This window comes from Artemia franciscana, chromosome 2, assembly GCF_032884065.1.
Source record: "Artemia franciscana chromosome 2, ASM3288406v1, whole genome shotgun sequence".
NCBI lineage: Eukaryota > Metazoa > Arthropoda > Branchiopoda > Anostraca > Artemiidae > Artemia > Artemia franciscana.
This window is the reverse complement of record NC_088864.1, coordinates 19,085,709-19,104,572: the sequence shown is the minus strand read 5'-3', so window position 1 is coordinate 19,104,572 and position 18,864 is coordinate 19,085,709. Positions and strand designations below refer to the sequence as shown.

The 18,864-nt window shown below is 36.6% G+C and overlaps 1 protein-coding gene across 3 annotated transcripts in view; it reads right to left on the bottom strand.

Moving 5' to 3' along the window:
• The window catches only part of LOC136038165 (tudor and KH domain-containing protein homolog), a 67,485-nt gene extending 55,001 nt beyond the window's left edge, over positions 1-12,484 (bottom strand). For 2 of the 3 annotated variants that reach the window (XM_065721231.1, XM_065721239.1), the window contains exon 1: positions 12,338-12,484. In XM_065721231.1, coding sequence (XP_065577303.1) covers positions 12,338-12,427 — 90 coding nt within the window. In that variant the 5' untranslated portion in view covers positions 12,428-12,484. The remainder of the gene's footprint in view (positions 1-12,337) is intronic. The other variant, XM_065721248.1, reaches the window with a different exon arrangement.
• Between the last annotated feature and the right edge of the window lie 6,380 nt (positions 12,485-18,864).

The following is an 18,864-nucleotide window of genomic DNA, read 5'->3' as shown; positions in this document are numbered from 1 at the left end:
GAGGGTCGGTTGATCATTTTGAATGAAAGGGTGGGAAAAGATCATGAAAGGGGAGATTTTACGTGCTTTGGTTCGGGGAAGCCTAGCGTGATTGATTATATTATGGTCGATAGGAGGTTATGGGAAAATTGTTTGGATTTTTATGTTATGGATGTTGTAGGATCAGACCATCAGCCAATAGAGGTAGTCATGAAGGCAGGACAGGTGAAGAAATGGATGAATAAGATGGAGGGTGAGAGATATAGTTGGAGGAATGAGGGAAATATGGAAGATAAGGGTAGGAAGGTAATGAAGCAGCAGATTCGGGTAGATTGTATGGAGGAAAACCGTTTGAAAAAATTGTTGGAAAGTGAACAGATGCAGAAAATGGCGGAGGAATGCATATATATACTGGAAGAAGGGAATTTAGAAGAAGCCGTGGAAGAAATATCAGAGGAAGTATATCAGAAATGCAGTGGAATATCAAATAAGAAAAAGGTGGTGAGAAAGAGAAACGGATTCTTTGATGAGGATTGTCGGAGGCTGAAAGTAAACCTTGTTCAACTTCTCAGGAAAGTGAAAGGAGCACTACATGACTAGGAAATGAATAAACACTTATCGGAGTATCGAACAGGGAGAAAAATCTACAAGAGGCTAATAAAAAAGAGAAAAAAACAAGTAGAGAGATTAGGGCCATAAAGATCAGCGAGGAATACTTGTCAAAAGACCCAAAACAGTTTTGGAGTGAAGTAAGGCGGGAATTCCAGGCCAACGACAAACACATACCCCCAGCTAAGTCGTGGAAAACATACCTGGAGCAGGACACTAGCAAAAGGGAGCAATATGAAGACGGTATAGGGAGTTTAGCAGAGGAGCTGCGAGAGCAGAATGGTTTCCCCTTAAGACAAGAGGATTATAGTCTATTAGAACCGATCAAGGTGGAGGAAGTTTGGGCAAACCTGAAAGGAATGAAGGGATCTTCGGCGCCGGGGGTGGATGGAATAACAGCAAAGATTTGGAAAATAGGGAAAACAGTTCCAGTACCAGTTTTAGCAGCAGTTTTCATTTTTGTGACTGAAAAAAGGAAATGGCCTGATCAGTGGAATGTGTCAGTAGGAATACCAATTTTCAAAAAAGGTAACAGGCAAGATTATAGTAATTATAGAATAATTAGTTTAGGAAATGTGATGATTAAGATTTTCTGCAAGGTTATAGAATCAAGATTAGGGAAGTGGTTAGATGTAAAGGAACTGTTATCCCCTTTTCAGGTAGGGTTTAGAAAAACCATAGTACAGTAGATCATATTTTTACTTTGAGAATTTTGGTAGAGAAGTATAGGAAAGGAAAAGGGAGAAGGTTGTTGGCAGCTTTTTTAGACCTAAAAGGAGCATATGATAATGTGGATAGGAACCTGTTAATGTTAAACCTGTTATCTTCAGGACTGCCTCACTATTTTGTATTGTTGTTGTGCGAAATGTATAAGTACGTGAAGTTAGTAGTGAGAGTGGCGGGAAAGTGCTCAACTCCAGTGCAATCTTTATTGGGACTAAAGCATGGATGTGTGCTGTCACCAAAATTGTTTAGCCTTGTTTATAAATTTTTCGTTAAGAACAATGCACCATTGATATCGATAGATTTGCTTAAACTGTGCTTACTACTATTTGCTGACGATATCGTATTACTGGCTGAAACAAAGGAGAAACTGCAACAATTATTAGAGATTACGGAGGTTTATTTGGAAGGGAAGAAATTAATTTTGAATACATCGAAGTCAGAGGTGATTGTATTTGGTCGTAAAGCCATGGAAAGTGAAGATGTGAATTTTTTCTTTAAAGGTGAAACTATGCCAGTGAATAATGAATTTGTTTATCTTGGGGTAAAGTTTACTAGTAATGGGAAATTCAGTGGGCATCTGGATCTAGCGAATGCAAGGGGGAGGTATATTAGCGGTGAAATAGCGAGGAGTAGTCTTAGACGGGTGATAGACATTAGAGTACATAAGAGGATTTGGACAAGTAAGATAGTACGGGCGATACATTATGGAGCAGAGATCTGGGGCTATCGGAAAGGTCCGAAACTTGAGGTGGTTATGATGAGATATCATAAGAGGATGTTGGGACTATGGGATTCGTTTAGTAATTTGGTAATCCGGGGGGATTTAGGGCTAGTATCGCTACGATCTATGAGGCTAGTGACCATGGTGAGATATTGGGTTAGGATACTGGGTATGCAGAGATTTACGGTAGCAAAGGCAGCATATTTAGAGGCGTTGAAACAGAATAGTAAAACAGGATGGCCGACGGAGATTAAGGATATCTTAGATAAGTGTGGATTAGGGGAATGGTGGAGTGAAGGAAAGGGGATTATGGGTATGGAGGAAATAGTAATAAGGGAGGTACAAGAGAGGTTGAAGAACCAAGAAATACAGATGTGGTGGGTAAGTCTGGATTGTTCAGGGTCGTTAAAATTGTATAGACAGATAAAGGGTAGTTGGGGGGAGGAGGTATTTTGGAAGGCTGGGTTAAGTAGAAAGGATTTGAAGGCTTATTTGGATTGGAGGGGAAATGGATTTTTGATTGGGGAGAAAAGAAAGTATCAAGGGAGAAAAGGGGAGAAGGTAGAATCTATTGCTTGTCCTATGTGTGGATATCAGGATGAAACTTTAATGCATTTTTTGTGTGAATGTGTCGAATTGAATGATTGGAGGCGAGAGATGTATGGTAAAGAAAAATTGAATGAGATATGGATGGTAGATAGAATGAAAGGGACAAATTTCCTGAGTATTAAAAGGATAACAAGATTTGTCAGGATTGCAGCAGCACATCGGGAGCGTTTTCTTTAAATAGTATTAATTTAATTTAGTTAATTTGTTGTTTGTTTTTTGTTATGTAAATTTCCTATGGCCCACGGGCTTTTTCTGGAATAAATTATTATATTATTATTATTATATATATGTATGGAATGGCTTGTATTTGCTAAATTGGACAGTTAATGTGATATTTGCATGAAACTTTCAAGCATAGATCTACAGTCAAAATTAGGGCCAGAATGCTTTTTCTTAGTTTCTGCCCATAGCCCTTTTAGGCTGTAGGGACTTATTCTAAAAAGACACTTTTCAATGCAGAGGGAAACAGGTCACACCTGCATAGACCATTCAGCCTGGCAGACCTCTGCCAACTAGCCTGTATTGTAATATAAAAAATTCTATAAGTGCTATATTAGCTTCATCAAACACAGTCCAAAATCAACTTGAGACAATGACTACTAATAAGTCATCTGTTCCAAATAATGTCCACTAATGGCTCTTGAAAGAGCTTGCCAAAGAATTTTTCCTTTGTCTCATATTGTACAGAATTCTGTTCAAAATCCATATAATCTTTCAAAATCAATATAAAACAGCTTTCAATATAGTTGATTACACAAAGGCAGAGAACTTCAGTACAACAGGTCTAACATATTCAGTTTCCAAAACTCTAGAGCATACTGCAAATGTTAGCCTCTTCACTCTTCTTCTTATCAGCAATTTCTTTAGACTCCTCCCCTTACCAGCGAGGTTCCTTGCCAGAAAAATTGGTTTAGACCAAACTTGCAGAGACAAATAGTATTGCTCCTGCTTTCTATGACAACAATATCGCAGTAGGCCTGATTCTTCTTGACCTAGCAAATGCATTCAACAAAATCCCCCTAGTTCATACATTTTCCTAAACGTCTACTTTGAAACTGATCATGAAAAGTCTTTCAAGGCTCTATAAGGGAATAGCAAGGCTCATTTTGGACTTAGATTTTTGTACTACAGCCCCTTCCTCCTCATATGAATGTCATGTAATACTAGCTATAATTGACACAATACAAAGTATATAATGGGTCTCCAACTCTATGATAACAATAATAATTTATTTGTGACCCACTTGAAACAGCGGAGTATAAAACAAACACAAAGAAAAAAAAATAACTTCTGATAACACATTAAGTTACTATAGAAAATATTTTAGAAGACCATGAAAAGGGTTAATAGTAAAATGTATTGAGTTGGATAGTTTCTGGTTTAGCACTTTAAATTTATTTAATAAATCTGGAGCCCCGAAATTTGTTACCATTTCACTGTTCTTGTACCAGGGAGGAAGATACAACAAAAATCAGAAGTAATGAAAATGAGATGACTTGAGAGCCTTTAAATCTTTCCTTTTTAAAACAGGATACAATCCAGAAAGATATAAAACCGAGTGGTCAAAAAAGCAAGAATAAATTTGTGAAAGGGCTTTGCGGTTGTATTTCCCCCAGTTCGCAACAATTTTAGAATAACCCACTTTAAGTTTAACCTTAGCATCAGAAACAATTTTATTACGAAAAGAGACTAAATTGTTAGTAAGTGTAATGACCAACTACCTTAAAGAAGTCACGCACGGAATGCTAAATTCAGAACAATTAAGTCTAGAAGATTGGTTAGGAGAAGGACCAAAATGAAGGAATTCACATTTATCAGCGTTAAGGGTTAGACCTGCATTCGAGAAAGCAGTAGAGATAGAACGAACAGAAGCCGAAAGCCCAGATTTAGTTCTACTAATGAGAAGAATATCGTCTGCATAAGCAAGATATGAGACATTTGAACTACCTAAAAGGTAAGTTGTTGGCAGACTATTTAAAATATCAGCAATACAAATTTTGAAAATTGATGGAGATAAAACTCCACCTTGTCTTACAGATATTTTTAATATAGAAGGATCAGAAGGAGGAGATTTAATATGAAGGAAAGAATGACCATACCAAAATTTTAATAAAGAAACAATAGAAACATTCACTCCACATTTAAGCAAAGAAAACAGGGGTTGGGGTGAACTACAGAATCGAAAGCCTTAGATAGATCTAAAGAACAAAAATAAAGATTATAGCCCTCCCTGGAAGCATCAGAAAGCAGAGTAGAAGGAACTATATGGGCATGCTGACATCCCAGACCACGCTGAAAACCAAACTGGTTAGCTCCAAAATTTATATTATCTGTTATAGAAGGGAGAAGTAAATACTCAAGGACTTTGCTTAAGGTACAAGAAACAGTGATCAAGGAGGCACACTCATGCCTCTTTAAAGAGGCGAACCACGACAATGTTAAGCGATCTTTGGTTCCAGTGGTCGCAGAGGGATGGGGAGGCATGCATTTCGTAGCCCAAGCTCCAACTAAGAAACCTGCCAAATTTCATCCCCCTCCGACTTTTCCTTCATGGGGAAAATCTGGCCGAAAGTTTCGACCCGCCAACCCTACCCCCCCTTTAACGTTGTCCGATCGGGCTGAAATTCACAAGTTAAGGTCCCCTAGGGCCCAGGAGCTTATCCGCGAAATTTCAGCTCGATCTGATAACTCCTTCCCTGTTTTCCAGAAACCACGCATAGCCACTTAATGATCATGTTCTCCTTTTGTTTTTTTTTCGCCACGCCTATAGGTCACAGCCGACATCGGATCTGGGTGTACGAAGACTCATTCGACGCGGAATTCTCCGAGTAATTTTCCTGGAAAGTTTCGTCGGAAAATCTTAACCCCCCGATTTTCTAGCTTAGAAAAACCCATTTCCCCATACGACTACTACTACTACTAATAACTCACTGCAGCACCAAGCCGCCTGAGGCCAACACAGCTACACACGCTCCTCCTCCAACCTAATCTATTTAAAGCCTCCCTCTTTACACCCTCCCAGGAAGTTCCCATTTCCTTTAAATCCTTATTTATGACATCCTCCCAACCCAGACAAGGACGACCTGCTTTCCGTGTAGCCCCAGACGGTTGGCCAAAAAGGACAATCTTCGGTAATCTGTCATACTTCATCCGTAGAACGTGGCCTAGCCATCTCAACCTTTCTTTCATTATAGCCCAAGAAAGCGGGATTGAACCACACTTTTCGTACAACCTACTGTTTGAAATACGGTCAGTCAGCCGGGTACCCAGAACAATCCGTAGGCAATTTCTCTGGAAAACATCTAGTAAATTTTCATCTGCTTTTCGGAGTGTCCATGCTTCAGAGCCATATTTGACCACTGTCATCACTGTAGCTTCCAATATTCTAATCTTGGTTTGTAGGCTTATCTTTCTATTCTTCCAAACTTTTTTTAACTGTGAAAAAACACCCTGAGCTTTAGCTATTCTACTTTTAACATCTTCACTGCTCCCACCATCTTTACTAATAATACTACCAAGGTAACTGAAGCTCCCAACCTGATCAATCTTTTCATTACCTAAGGTCACTTGTTCATCTTCACTTATTCCTACCCATGTTAATTTTTGAAATTCTTAAAAGTTATTTAAAAGTTATATTTATACATATGCAGGTATTTCGACTTCAAACATGCCCGGTTAGCTCAGTCGGTAGAGCGTGGGACTTTTAATCCTATGGTGAAGGGTTCAAGTCCCTTATCGGGCGGTTTTTTTTCACAGAATATGAAAAAAACTTCGTTTTCTTAAAGAGTTAAAGAGGCTGCGTCCCAAAGTCGAACCTTAAAACGTACAGGAATTAGGAGAGGCAGTCCTAATTCCTGTACAAGGAGTACAGGAATTATTAAATTACATCCACCATGGATTGTAGAAAAACGTACAGAAATAATATGAAAAAAACTTCGTTTTCTTAAAGAGTTAAAGAGGCTGCGTCCCAAAGTCGAACCTTAAAACGTACAGGAATTAGGACAGGCAGTTGGGGGCTGCCGCCCTCCCCCCGAACCCCCCCCCCCTTTTTCAAGACTCTTTTGTACAGGTTTTTTGTTGTGGGGGGCTGTCGCCCCCCTAACCCCCCGCTCTTGGCTTCGGAAAGGCCCTCTTTTAATTAACAAAAAATTGAAATGAATGAATAATGGAATAACTTCGAAAAATGTTAAACACAAGAGGACAGGAGAACCATTGCGCCGAAACTAGTAACTAGTAACAATGAAGTTGACCACTCCATTTACATTTTAACATAATTATTGAAACAGTTTCCCAGACACAGAGCACACAAGCTAAGAGCTGGGGGCGTGGGGTAGGGTAGCAAACAAAAACCTGTTTTGTATTCTTTGTTAATTAAAAGAGGGCCTTTCCAAAGCCAAGAGCGGGGGGTTAGGGGGGCGGCAGCCCCCCACAACAAAAAACCTGTACAAAAGAGTCTTTAAAAGCAGTGGGTTTGGGGGGCGGCAGCCCCCCAACTGCCTCTCCTAATTCCTGTACGTTTTAAGGTTCGACTTTGGGACGCAGCCTCTTTAACTCTTTAAGAAAACGAAGTTTTTTCATATTATAAGACAATAACATGAACATGGAAATGGATCTTTCCCCATTTTTAAAATAGAAGTAACTGTGCCACACAAGAAACTGTCCGGCATGACAGAACAACACAAACACATTTGAAAAAGTAGTTGTAAATGCGATATTAAAGGGGGCAATCAGGTTTTAAATGATTCACTGATATTCCATCAGTGTCAACTGACTTAGACTTAAGCCTTTTAATAGCCAGGTAAATTGAATCAGTGGATATTGGTAATATATCCTGCTGAGATAGAGCAGACGGTAGCATACGTTTCAAAACAGCTGAAAAACGTGAATGAACTACATAATTAATCCGGGAAAAATAGCAGTATAATGCGATTCCCAAGCTGACTTAGAAATATAATTGCCAGGACCATCACTAACAATTTTACTAGAATTTAAAACTTTTTTCCAATCACTTGGATTTGATGGAAAATCAAGACCACAGAATCGGACTACATGAAGGTATTTCTTATAATTAGATTTAGTGCGATTTTTAATGCTGAAAACAATACCAGAAGCAGGCCTTTTGTATTCTGACCATATACACAACTATAACTTTGCACGGTTCTTAATCGACTTCAACTCTGAATCATTATTCCACAAAGGTTGACGAGTCCCTAGCCTAACTTGTTCACAAGGGACAGCAGACACAGCGTTTTTCAAACACGAAATAATTTGAGAATAGGACAGGTTAATATCGGCAACCACATATTTCACAGGCCCCTGTGTCTGGGGCAAATGACATGGAATACGAATAGAACTAAGTAGTGTAGCAAGCATCACACTGTAAAGGGCAATATTTCCATGATTCCAATTATACTTGTTGAAACACCGTGAGGGCTTAGGAATAGAGGAATATGCAGGAACATCAGATAGGGAAAACGTAAATGACATCAGCATATGACCAATGTCTTGTTCATCTGTAAGGACATGCACTTCAGAAATACTGAGACTTGGTGAACAGATTACATGGTCAATATTTGATACACTTCCTGAATGATCAATTCAAGTATAGGACTGATCCTTTGGCACAATTTTATAGTCAGGAACTAAATCTAACAATCAGTCAGTTCTGGCCAAGTTATCTAAAATATTGTAGTTCAAGTCACCAACAATCAGATATGTAAGTTTGGAATCAGCGAATTGCTTCACAGCTGACTAACTGGATGGCAAGAAAATGATCGTTCAAGCATAAGCAAGTGGGATTTAGACCACTTAAACTCCACTTCACAAAACATGCAAGCCCTCCAGAGGGCCTGCCAAAAGTTGTGCGGGCATTTATAAGAAATAACTGACATGATGTACTTCGTTGAAGGAAACTGGAACCAGTGGAAGAGAGCAGGTGTTCTTGTAAGCAGACTATATCATAGTCATTTATGAACTTGTCGATCACAGAGGCTTTATCCTTAGTGCCATTAATATTAAAAGGGAGTAAGGATATCGAGCAAGCCATCACTTGGCAGCAGAAATCACTTTTTTAAGGACTTGACATTTTAGGCTAAATGACACATGTGGACCACCACAATTTGCACATTTTGCAGGGAGTTTACGGGGAGAGTCCTTCGTAGGCACATGAGGCCCTAAGCAGATTGCACACTTTGGATTTGAAATGGAACAGGCGGACTGGATATGGCTGGGGGATCTACACTTGTGACAGCATCTTGGTGGGGTCAGAAACTCGAATAAGTTCATAGCCAATTTTGTCCTGTTTTTAGCAGCCAAGCCTTTGGCAATAGATCTGTAAACTCAATCTTGACAACTGTAGAGGCACCAAGACGACTAGCTGATGCTATGCCTGGCTCACTGCAGAATTGGTCAAGATCAAAGTCAAGAAGAATTCCTTTAGTAATTCCAAGTATTTTTTTGTGACAATCTTAGTTGCACAAGATGTTACCAGATTTTTAATTGAAGAGCAAAAGTCATTCACTGCTTGTCTATATGAACAATCAGTTGGTCTTTTTTTACTTTTACACTAATAACACATTCATGACTAGTAACTGTATCCAGCATTTCTTTTCTTTTGATTAGATTGTCAAGTCCAGAAGGGATCTTGGAAACCACAATAGTTGCTAGGACATTTGGTTCAATAAGTTGAGGAGGGGATGGAAAATGGTTATCATAAACTTCTGCACAAGACACAACAGCATTAAGGACTTTTTCCATTTATGTGAGATTTCAGGATAGATCTGAAAACATCAGGTCAGGAACCAAAGAAACTTCATTAGCTGACAAGATAACATACATAGGTACAGTTAAATCTTCAGAATCACATTTTGCCAGCAACTCAAAAATAACATGTAAATGACTCTGTGTAGCCTTATTTCCTGCACGTCTTGGGCAAATGTCTCCAGGCAAAACTTTGTTCCAAAAAGCAGACTTTGCAGCCGCAACAGCAGCTGCATCAAAGAATTTCAAGTCATGCCAAATAATAAGATCATCATCAACACCATTATTTCGGCTAAACTGCAAAAAGCTCAGAACTGGCAAATAAACCAGTTCTCTGCTTCACATTATTCCAGAGCAATTACACAATGTCCATTTGAATAATCCTTTCTCAAATGCATAACATCACACACAATTATCACAGGCAAAAATTAGTCTTATCTGATCTAAGTCTGTATCCAAGCTGGTTATTACAATTGTTATGATTTGGCTTAAGAACTTTCACTAATAGATACTGCTAATTGAATCTTTTTCTTCACAACTCTGTACTTATTAAGTCACTAAATCCCAGGGGATTTAATGTCAATAGCAGTTACATAAACAATCAGATTATAAGTGTCTCTAGGGAGAATCATCCAGGTAGAAGCCTTACTTTATTGAGAGGTTATTATCCAGAAATAATGTGTTCACACAACAAACTCTGAATCAAGACTAGAAATACAAATTTTAGTATTCTTATACTACTGTACCATGGAGTCATAGCTCACAAATATTTTAGTGAACTGAATGATAATCTCTTTAAGTAGTGAAACTCTTCAAACAAGAGGGCAAAAAAAGAAGCTTTTTTAAACACACATGTTATACCCATATTTGCAATCCTAAGTAAATAGCAATATGGCCTCAGTGTGCTATATACATATTTTTTTTCAGGCTACTTTGCATAGAAGTTGTTGTCATAAAAACTTTTGAGGAAACTTAATTGATGGGAAAATGGAAGTATCAAACACCAATTTTATAAGTAAAATGCAATTTGAGGCTACCAGTACTCCTATCATGCCCTTTGTACCTGACCCCCCCCCTCCAAATCTCCAAAGACATTTTATCAAAAAATATAGTGAAAATAGTCCAAGGGTATGCCTTTGAAGAAGAGGTATTCCCCAAAGTCTCTGAGACAATGAATATAAGTTTTTCAACTCGCCCATTGTGTACATATTGATTAAAAAAAAATTACTTTCCAAAAAGAAGTTTTCTAAACAAAGTAAAGGCCATATTAAACTTAAGATCAGAAGAAATAGAAGCCTACAATAACTTAAATTCAGAACAACCAGAAACTATTATTAAAGAATAAATGAAATCCAAAACAAACAGATATTGAACAAACAATCATAGCAAAAAAAAACATACAACCAGTACAGATATAAATCAATAAATAAATTTCAAAACAAGTAAAGCTTAGGTTGAATATGCAAATTAAACTTAAAACAAACAAAAATAATTTGCTATTGAGGCATAAATAAAACCCCAAAAAAACATAAATTAGATAAACAATCGCAGTAAACAAACAAACAATAGTTACTAATACAAAAGAGCAAATAAATATTAAAACAAGTGAAACTTCAAATGAATATACAAATTAAGCTTAAAAGGAACAAAAATATCTACAAAGAAGAGTTTGGGTTTTGCCTTCTTCTTTAACTGTAAAACTAAAACCTGCTGTATCATTGGTGCTTCACTGAAAACTATATGTCTCTTGAACAGTCTTGAAAAGTACAAAAGATAAATCCCCAAAGACATCCGATCAAAAAATATAGTAAGCCATATTGTCCAAAATAGTCAAAGGGTCTAACAGTATGCCTTTGTGAATGACATGACCCCCAAAGTTTCCTGTATAAGGTTTCAAAAATGGCAATTTAAAGGGTGGGCTTTTTGATTTGCTAAGATGTCAGTTTCATATCACATGCAACTGAATGATGTGATGTACAGAGCTATTGGAGTAGTGCATAGTTGAACTTTAAGATTTATTTTCCTATGATGGGCAAGGGAGTTGAAGGAAGTGGAAGGGGGGTAAGTAGCCAAGGCTACTTTAATATTAATAATAAAGCTGGAAAAAGCCAAGCTTATTAAAATTAGCCTACCATCACCCACCAAAAAGTTTGTTTTTAGTATACTACTGTCATCTGTAGAAACTCATTGCAGACAGCCTTAGCAAAAGTCAAGTCTATTATTCAATTTATGTTTGTTTGATGCATGTTCATGGTTCATATTTGTATCCTGAAAGGTTTTTGAATTTAACAAAGCAATATCTTTGCTAAATGGTAAATTTTCTTTTATATTGCTTTGAGATAAATGTCCAATTGAAGACTTGAGGAAGGAACAGTCTATCTTTACTTTTTAACTGCTTGGCAGCCTACATCCCTCTCTTATCCCCATTGGGTGGAAGAATATATACACATGTGGCCCCAGGATTGGGACTGTTAAGTTGCTACATATTCTGTAAATTATCAGGGTAATTCAGATTCAACACTTGAAGGATCAGATATAAGATGACCACAATTTCAGTTTGTTGACCAGTTCCAAGAAAACTACTTTTTTTCAGCTCTCACTTTGCTGTATTTTATAATTTTTAAAAATTTAGGTTATTTGCTTATGTAGTTATCGCAATTTCACTTGCTTATAGGCCTAACAGGCTAATAAAATGAAGAAAGGCAGAGCTCCTTATTTTTTTTTCTTTGGCTCATAATCAACTTTAAAAGAAATAGAAGGTAGGACAATAAGAAGAATTTATTTAAAAGGGATTGGATTTGATTCCCATTTATGTCTTCTTAAAGTAACAAAATATCAGAAAATGAAGGCAATCTTAACTTTGGCCCTCTTGTTCCCAATAAAAATGTTGGAGCTATGCCCCTGATTTTGGCTGCAATATTTTCCAGTCTATACCTTTTTACTAGTTTTTCTTATTACATAGTATAAGCAAAGGCTAGATCCAACGGCTGTTACTGCAAGCAGTACGAATTTACGCTCATTCATGCTTTGGTTTTTTGAAAATGGTCTGATTTCACACCCACTGCTATCTGTTTAAATTTCATTTTCAGTCGAAATTTAACCGAGACAGCGCCAAAAACCAAAACAGCCAACTCAAGCAGACTCCTTACAAAGTCCAGACCAAAGAGTATGGGTAACACATACACATGTCCATACACAGTTGATTATAATCTTTGGTCCACACCTCAGAACTTTGACCCATCAGACCATCATTGTCAAAAGTTATAAATACACAGGTGAAATTCAAACCTCAAAAAGAGCCTAACTGCTGACTTTACTCAGTAAAAGAAGTTGTGAAAACTTAAATAGAGTTTGAGGATAAACCGAAGAGGGTTACTGTGCTGAATTAAAAAAAACTCTTCAAGTTATCTTTTGCTCAAATGTAACATACTGGTGTCCAAGGTCCAACTGTACTCTGTTTTGTGAGCCAAATTTCAAATTTTAAACATCGCCATGATTGTTTCTTAAATATTTTTAATGTCTCTTATTGAAAGCTGCCTGTCCCACAATACCCCCAAAAAGCATAAATGACGAATAGATGCCAGATTCTAAGCATGTCAATTAGGAGGTGGGAGTATTTAACATCCCCCGATTTTATAGTATTTTCTTTTTCACCTGGCACATTTCTCAATAATTGCTAGTCTGCAACTACCCACGCTGATTTTTGTGCATTGTTTTTCGGAAGATATTACAGTGAAAACATTGAGCAACCATTTGATTATGGTGAGGTAAGAATTTTTTGTCTATGTAGCTGGTTTAGAAGGATATTTTTTATACAAAATTTAATAAAGAAAAATGTCTTTTGATTGAAAGTAAGGAGCAACATTAGAACTTATAAGGAACAGCAGTTATTACGTATATGAGGGTGCTGCCATCTCTTAATTAGTCATTGGTTGTGCTAATTTTTTTGGTGCTTTAGAAAAGTTTTTATGAAAAGCTTTCATGAGAGCTTTTTAAAAAAGCTTTGATTAAAAGGCCCATGTGTTTCAGCAAGCATTCTTGAACAATTTAAACAGGAAGTCAAACTTTAGCGAAAAGAGCAAGTAATTAAGGAGGCGACATTCCTTCTCATATACGAAGCAATTTTTGTTTGTCTTAAATTTTATCATTTTTACTTAGTTTGGTTAAAAAAAAAAACTCATTTTTTATCACTTAATTTCTTACAGTTTCTCACATCATGCCCATGCCCAACCAATATATGGTGTGGGCTCCCCAGCCCCATAAACCCCGGTTTCTCGATGTTAAATTGTATTTATAAGTATTGTAAATTGATTGGCACCATCCCACGTTTTAAGTACTTCTGATTAAGAGTTAAGATGCTGAACTGTAAGTAAAAATTTTAACTTAATGCAAATTTCTAGTCAAATTTTCGCTGAAAAGTAGTTTTGTTGAATGCGTCATCAATAAAAAATTTTCCGATAGAATTTTGAGCGACAGTAAAGCGATATTACTCTTAATATGGATAGAAATTCTGCGTGAATTTTAATTTTCTAAGTTGTTAAAGGCATCGTGACCTGTACAATAAGGTTCTCTGATGCTCAAAGACATTTCATTCGTTTTTCAAAATACATCAAGACATTTTGCATAAATATGAAAAGATAAATTTTACCATTTAAAAAGCTGAAAGCAAGACTCTTGGTAAGCCACCCCCCAGGAAACTTTACGGCGAGGCTTATGATCCCAACCTTACTTTTTCTACCACTGTGCCTTTAGGCATGCGAGTGTAATATTTTATGCTACATATAAGAAGAAAGTTAAAATGAAAGGGGTCATGTCACCCCCACCCCCTAGCACCATTTATAAGGGCTTGGGCCAAAAACTTTTCAGTAACCAAAAGGGATTAGATAGCAAATTTCCACTGCCCTCCTTTGTAATAGCTGATGTACAATTATATGCTCTAAGATAGTTCAATGATAAACCATTTGAATCAGCTTAGTTAAGCCAAGAACTAAGATGAATGTTCATGCTAGCCATTTATCTTGTATAAACTACGGGATTGTTCAGGAACGAGCGCACTACCATGCAGCATTACTTCCTCTGCAACTAGGAAGCTCAATATATAGTTCTTCGACACTTCTAAATCGATTTGCTATCTCAAAATTTTCAATTGATAGTAGGCTACTTGGTCCTCTTTAGGGCAAAATCGTCGCTTGGAGCCACAAAAGGGCAAAAAACGCCATTTTCCACAGCAGAATCTTTTTACTCGTTTAAACAGGGCACTAAAACTTTTAATTTCCGTTTGAATAAGCCCTTTCTGGCCTTCTAGGATCATTATATCTATACGATCATCCCCAGGAAAAAGCAAACTAACAAAACCCTCGCATCTATAATCTTTCTTCTGACAAAAAAAAGGAAAAATCAACATTTTTACGGATAAGAGCTAGAAACTTCTACAGTCAGGTTGTCTGATATGCTGAATCTATTGGTGCAATTTTCACTAAAATTGCTTGAGTTTTTGAAGGTGTTTTCTACCTTTTTCGTCAGGGAATTTTAGGCTCTTAGCTTTTGAGGAATAACCTTAAACTTAACGAATCTTATATATTTGGAATCAGCATAAAAACCAATTCCTTCGACGTGTTAATTGCTAAAAAAATTGTTTTCAAGAGTTTCAGTTACTATTGGGCACGAGTTACTTATTTATCCTTCGTACCACGAAAAATATGATTGCCTTTGGTTTTAGTCAGTTAGGACAGAAAATAAAGCCCAGAAAAATTTCACATTTTATTTGACTTATGGCTACATCATTACAATTAAAAGCTTCAATGGAATCTGTTCTGCCAGTACTAACAATTAAATTTATCGGAAATAATCTTTGCCATTCTTTTGCTTGACAAATGACGGATCAGAGGTAGATGTCACTTTTTAGGTGCTAAGCTTGTTGCTGACTTTTGCTGTAGTTTCCCCATACTAGATCCAGTCTCCACCGAAGTGATGACAACCAAAATAAAATAAATTGTCTGCTGACATAAAATATAAAACCATGGAAACTGGAACGTATAGCCAGTATTAAGAATTTGGCTGTGTAGACTGCAGCTGTTTGTATATTGAATCAAATCTAAAAACACTACGTATATGCGGGTCGTCAAAATGGTGTATCAGCAATTTCACAGGAACTGCTTAGGGCAATAAGCTGAGACATTCAGGGCATGACGAGGGAAATATTCAACTGACGAAAAGGTGATGTGTGCATACTACTACTCCTGCTACTGTTACTACTGCTGCTACTACTAAAGCTAAGGGTACTAAGGTAAAACTTTTACGGAATATTGAGTGGAAAGTCGAACTAAATCAAAACACAAGGTGTGCACGCAGGTTGTCGAAAAGCCGTAACAGCAATGTCTTAGGAACAGATTAGGATACCGAGTTGAAACTTGCAGGGTATGTTGTGAGCACATTTTGACGAATTTTGAGTTAACCAAAAGATACTATATGCATGATACTAATACTACCTATGCTACTACTATTACTACTGCTGCAAATAAAACTGCTTCTACTTTTACTACTGCAACTACTTCTACTAATAAAACTAAGGGTTTTAAGGCGAAGATTTCAGGCAATGTTAAGGGGATATTGAACTAAATCAAAGCACACTTTGTGTGTGTAGATTTCTAAAAGGGCGTACGAGCAATATCTCGGGATAGGCTTAGTGTTGATTTAAAACTTGCAGGGCATGTTGAGGAGGATGTTGAATTGTTTATTCTGTTTAGCAACTTCTACAGAAGTGGAAAAGTTCTTCCACTTCACTTATCCTCTCCCCACAGTCCAGCATTCACTGTTTATCGTAAAACCAGTTGTTTATCCTGTTCATCCACTTCTTTAGAAGCAAACAAAAAATTAAAAAAAAAAACTTTCCGAAAAAGAAGCTCCCCAAAGAAAAGTAAAGGCCGTCCCAAACTCAAGATCAGCCGACACAAATACCTGCCAAAATTCAAACCCAAAACGACCGAAATTACTATCAAAAAACAAATAAAACCCAAAACGAAGAGAAACTAAACATTCACAGCGAAACAACGTACAACGAGTAACAATATAAATGAACAAATAAATCCTAAAACGAGTAATGCTTAAACTGAACATGTAAATCAAGCCTAAAACGAAAAAAATCCTGTCCTTGAAGTACAAATGAAACTCAAAACGAACAAAAATTAAATAAATAATCAACACAAACAGACATACAATAGACACTAATGCAAACGAATAAACAAATCCCAAAACGAGTGAAATTTAAATTGAAAATAAAATTACAGTGAAATAAATATTGAACTGATGGATCTTTCAACAATTAATATAGTTATATACCAAATATTCAATTTGATTTTGTTTATATTTTCAAAGACTGTTCAAGACACATATAATTTTCAGTAAAGCGAAAATGAACCCCGTCCGCAGTAACTTCTGCCCGCCTCAAGCCCGATTTGCATGCTCGACTCAAGTCTCACCCGCCTCAAGACTCATCCATTCACTCATATGAGCATCTACTCCATGCTCGTCCGCACCCACTGCCCACTTAATTTCAGTTCGCTCTGGGTCTCATCCATGCGCAAACAGCAAGATACTTTTCCTCGTCCCAAGCCCGATTTGCATATCCAATCCAAGCACAACTCGCCCCAAGACCCACACATTTATTTATACCACCACTCGTATGTTTTTCTCCCATGAATGTTTTAGGTCCCATCCATTCGAACTAGCTTAAAGAGCGGGCGTTGAGGAGGGGACACCCTTTTCATATACGGAATAATTTATGTTCTTTTTAAGTTTTAATGTCACTCCTTACCATTAGAAAAAAAACTTGTTTTTTTTTATTTAATATCCCATAGAATCGAGTTTCCAGTTTCGAATCAAATACTACAAGCGTTTCTCGTAATTCAGCTGCCGAATAAATAGAGAGCACAAAAATCAGTCTTTCCGACTAATCTCGGCGGAAGGACTTTGTCAAAAATGTAAAATCTATTAATTCTTATGAATATTAATATATAACATTTTAGTTCAGATTTATCAACAGGAAGTTTCAAGTTTAGATTGTTTAGCTTATATTACTACCGAGCCTACTAGGTTGGCTTTTATTTAATTCCAGTTAAGAGCAAGAGGTGATAAACTTTTTTCTTGACTTTACACTTTTTTGAAAGATCAAGAAATGTCTATATTTATTGTATATAAATATTATATTGATTTTTAAATACTATAAATAAAAAACTATAATTATTATTATACATATTTATTAACAAAACTAGAAGAAAGAATAGAGATGAGGTTCAGTTAAATTTTCGCGGTCAGGTGTCGTCATTAGCTCAGAGTTGAGCAAAAAAATGGAATTTTAAAATCGTGGTCATAATTTTAACAGCTTAAGCCTATTTCTTAATCATCAAAGATGTGTCCACTTTCCCACAATTCTTAATTCACACGGAATTTCAGATTTTCTAACTTTCCCACAGCAGCCCTTCTGCTTTCCTACTCGGGTAAATTTGAACACTATTAAACTTTGGATTTTCTAAACAAGTCAAGGAAGAAGACGAATAAACTGACAAAAGACGAATCCCGAATAAGAAAGTCTGTAGCTTCAATACGTAAAATAAGTTCATAAAATTAATTAATCCGGGTTGCAACGGTAGCTAGAAACCTAGTAAGAGACGATCACGCCCCATAGTAAAAAAAGAAATAGTCCATAACTCCTAAAACTAGAATCAGATAAAAACAATAATACACTATCGGAACCGCCTAATCCGAAAACCCTACAAAGCAAACTTATCGTTCCTTGGCTTGAACAACAAGGGAAATATATTGGTTTTAAAATCAAGAAAAGTGGCTGCAACCATGGTATTCTTCATATACGGCTTCTTTTTTTTCACACCTAGCTTGGCACTGGGACATCATACAGACTTGTTTAATGGCTCATTTTAAAGGAAATTGCAACATCTAGTGCCTTTTGTAATAAAAAACAAAATGATTCTTAAAATAGAAACGTTTTTTTACCAAAAACTTCATTTTTCTATAGCACTGTAGTAGATTATGTTATTATAATATCAGGAATCATCGGATCATCAGATATACCTGAAACCTAGTAAAAAACAAACTACGGTACATTGTAACTAAAGCATAGGATAATAAAGGCACCTTTTGAGAAATATATTGAAGAGCCAACTATGGCCCATACTAAGTGATTATATAAAGTATTAGTATAGTTATACGGGTTTATAATAAAGAACGAACGCTAGCTAATAGTAACTAAAATATTAATTAATGGCTGTGCCTTAGCTTTAGTGGCAGTGTTATGATTGGAATTTTGTCTGGGTATGGTACAACATTTTACCTGCTTACCTGCTTCATTCTCAAAAATTCGTCTCTTACTATTCAAACTAAGAAAAAGCCATAGGCTTTTTCCTCGAGGGCCACCACTCCTCAAGTAGGAATAGAGTTGATCATTA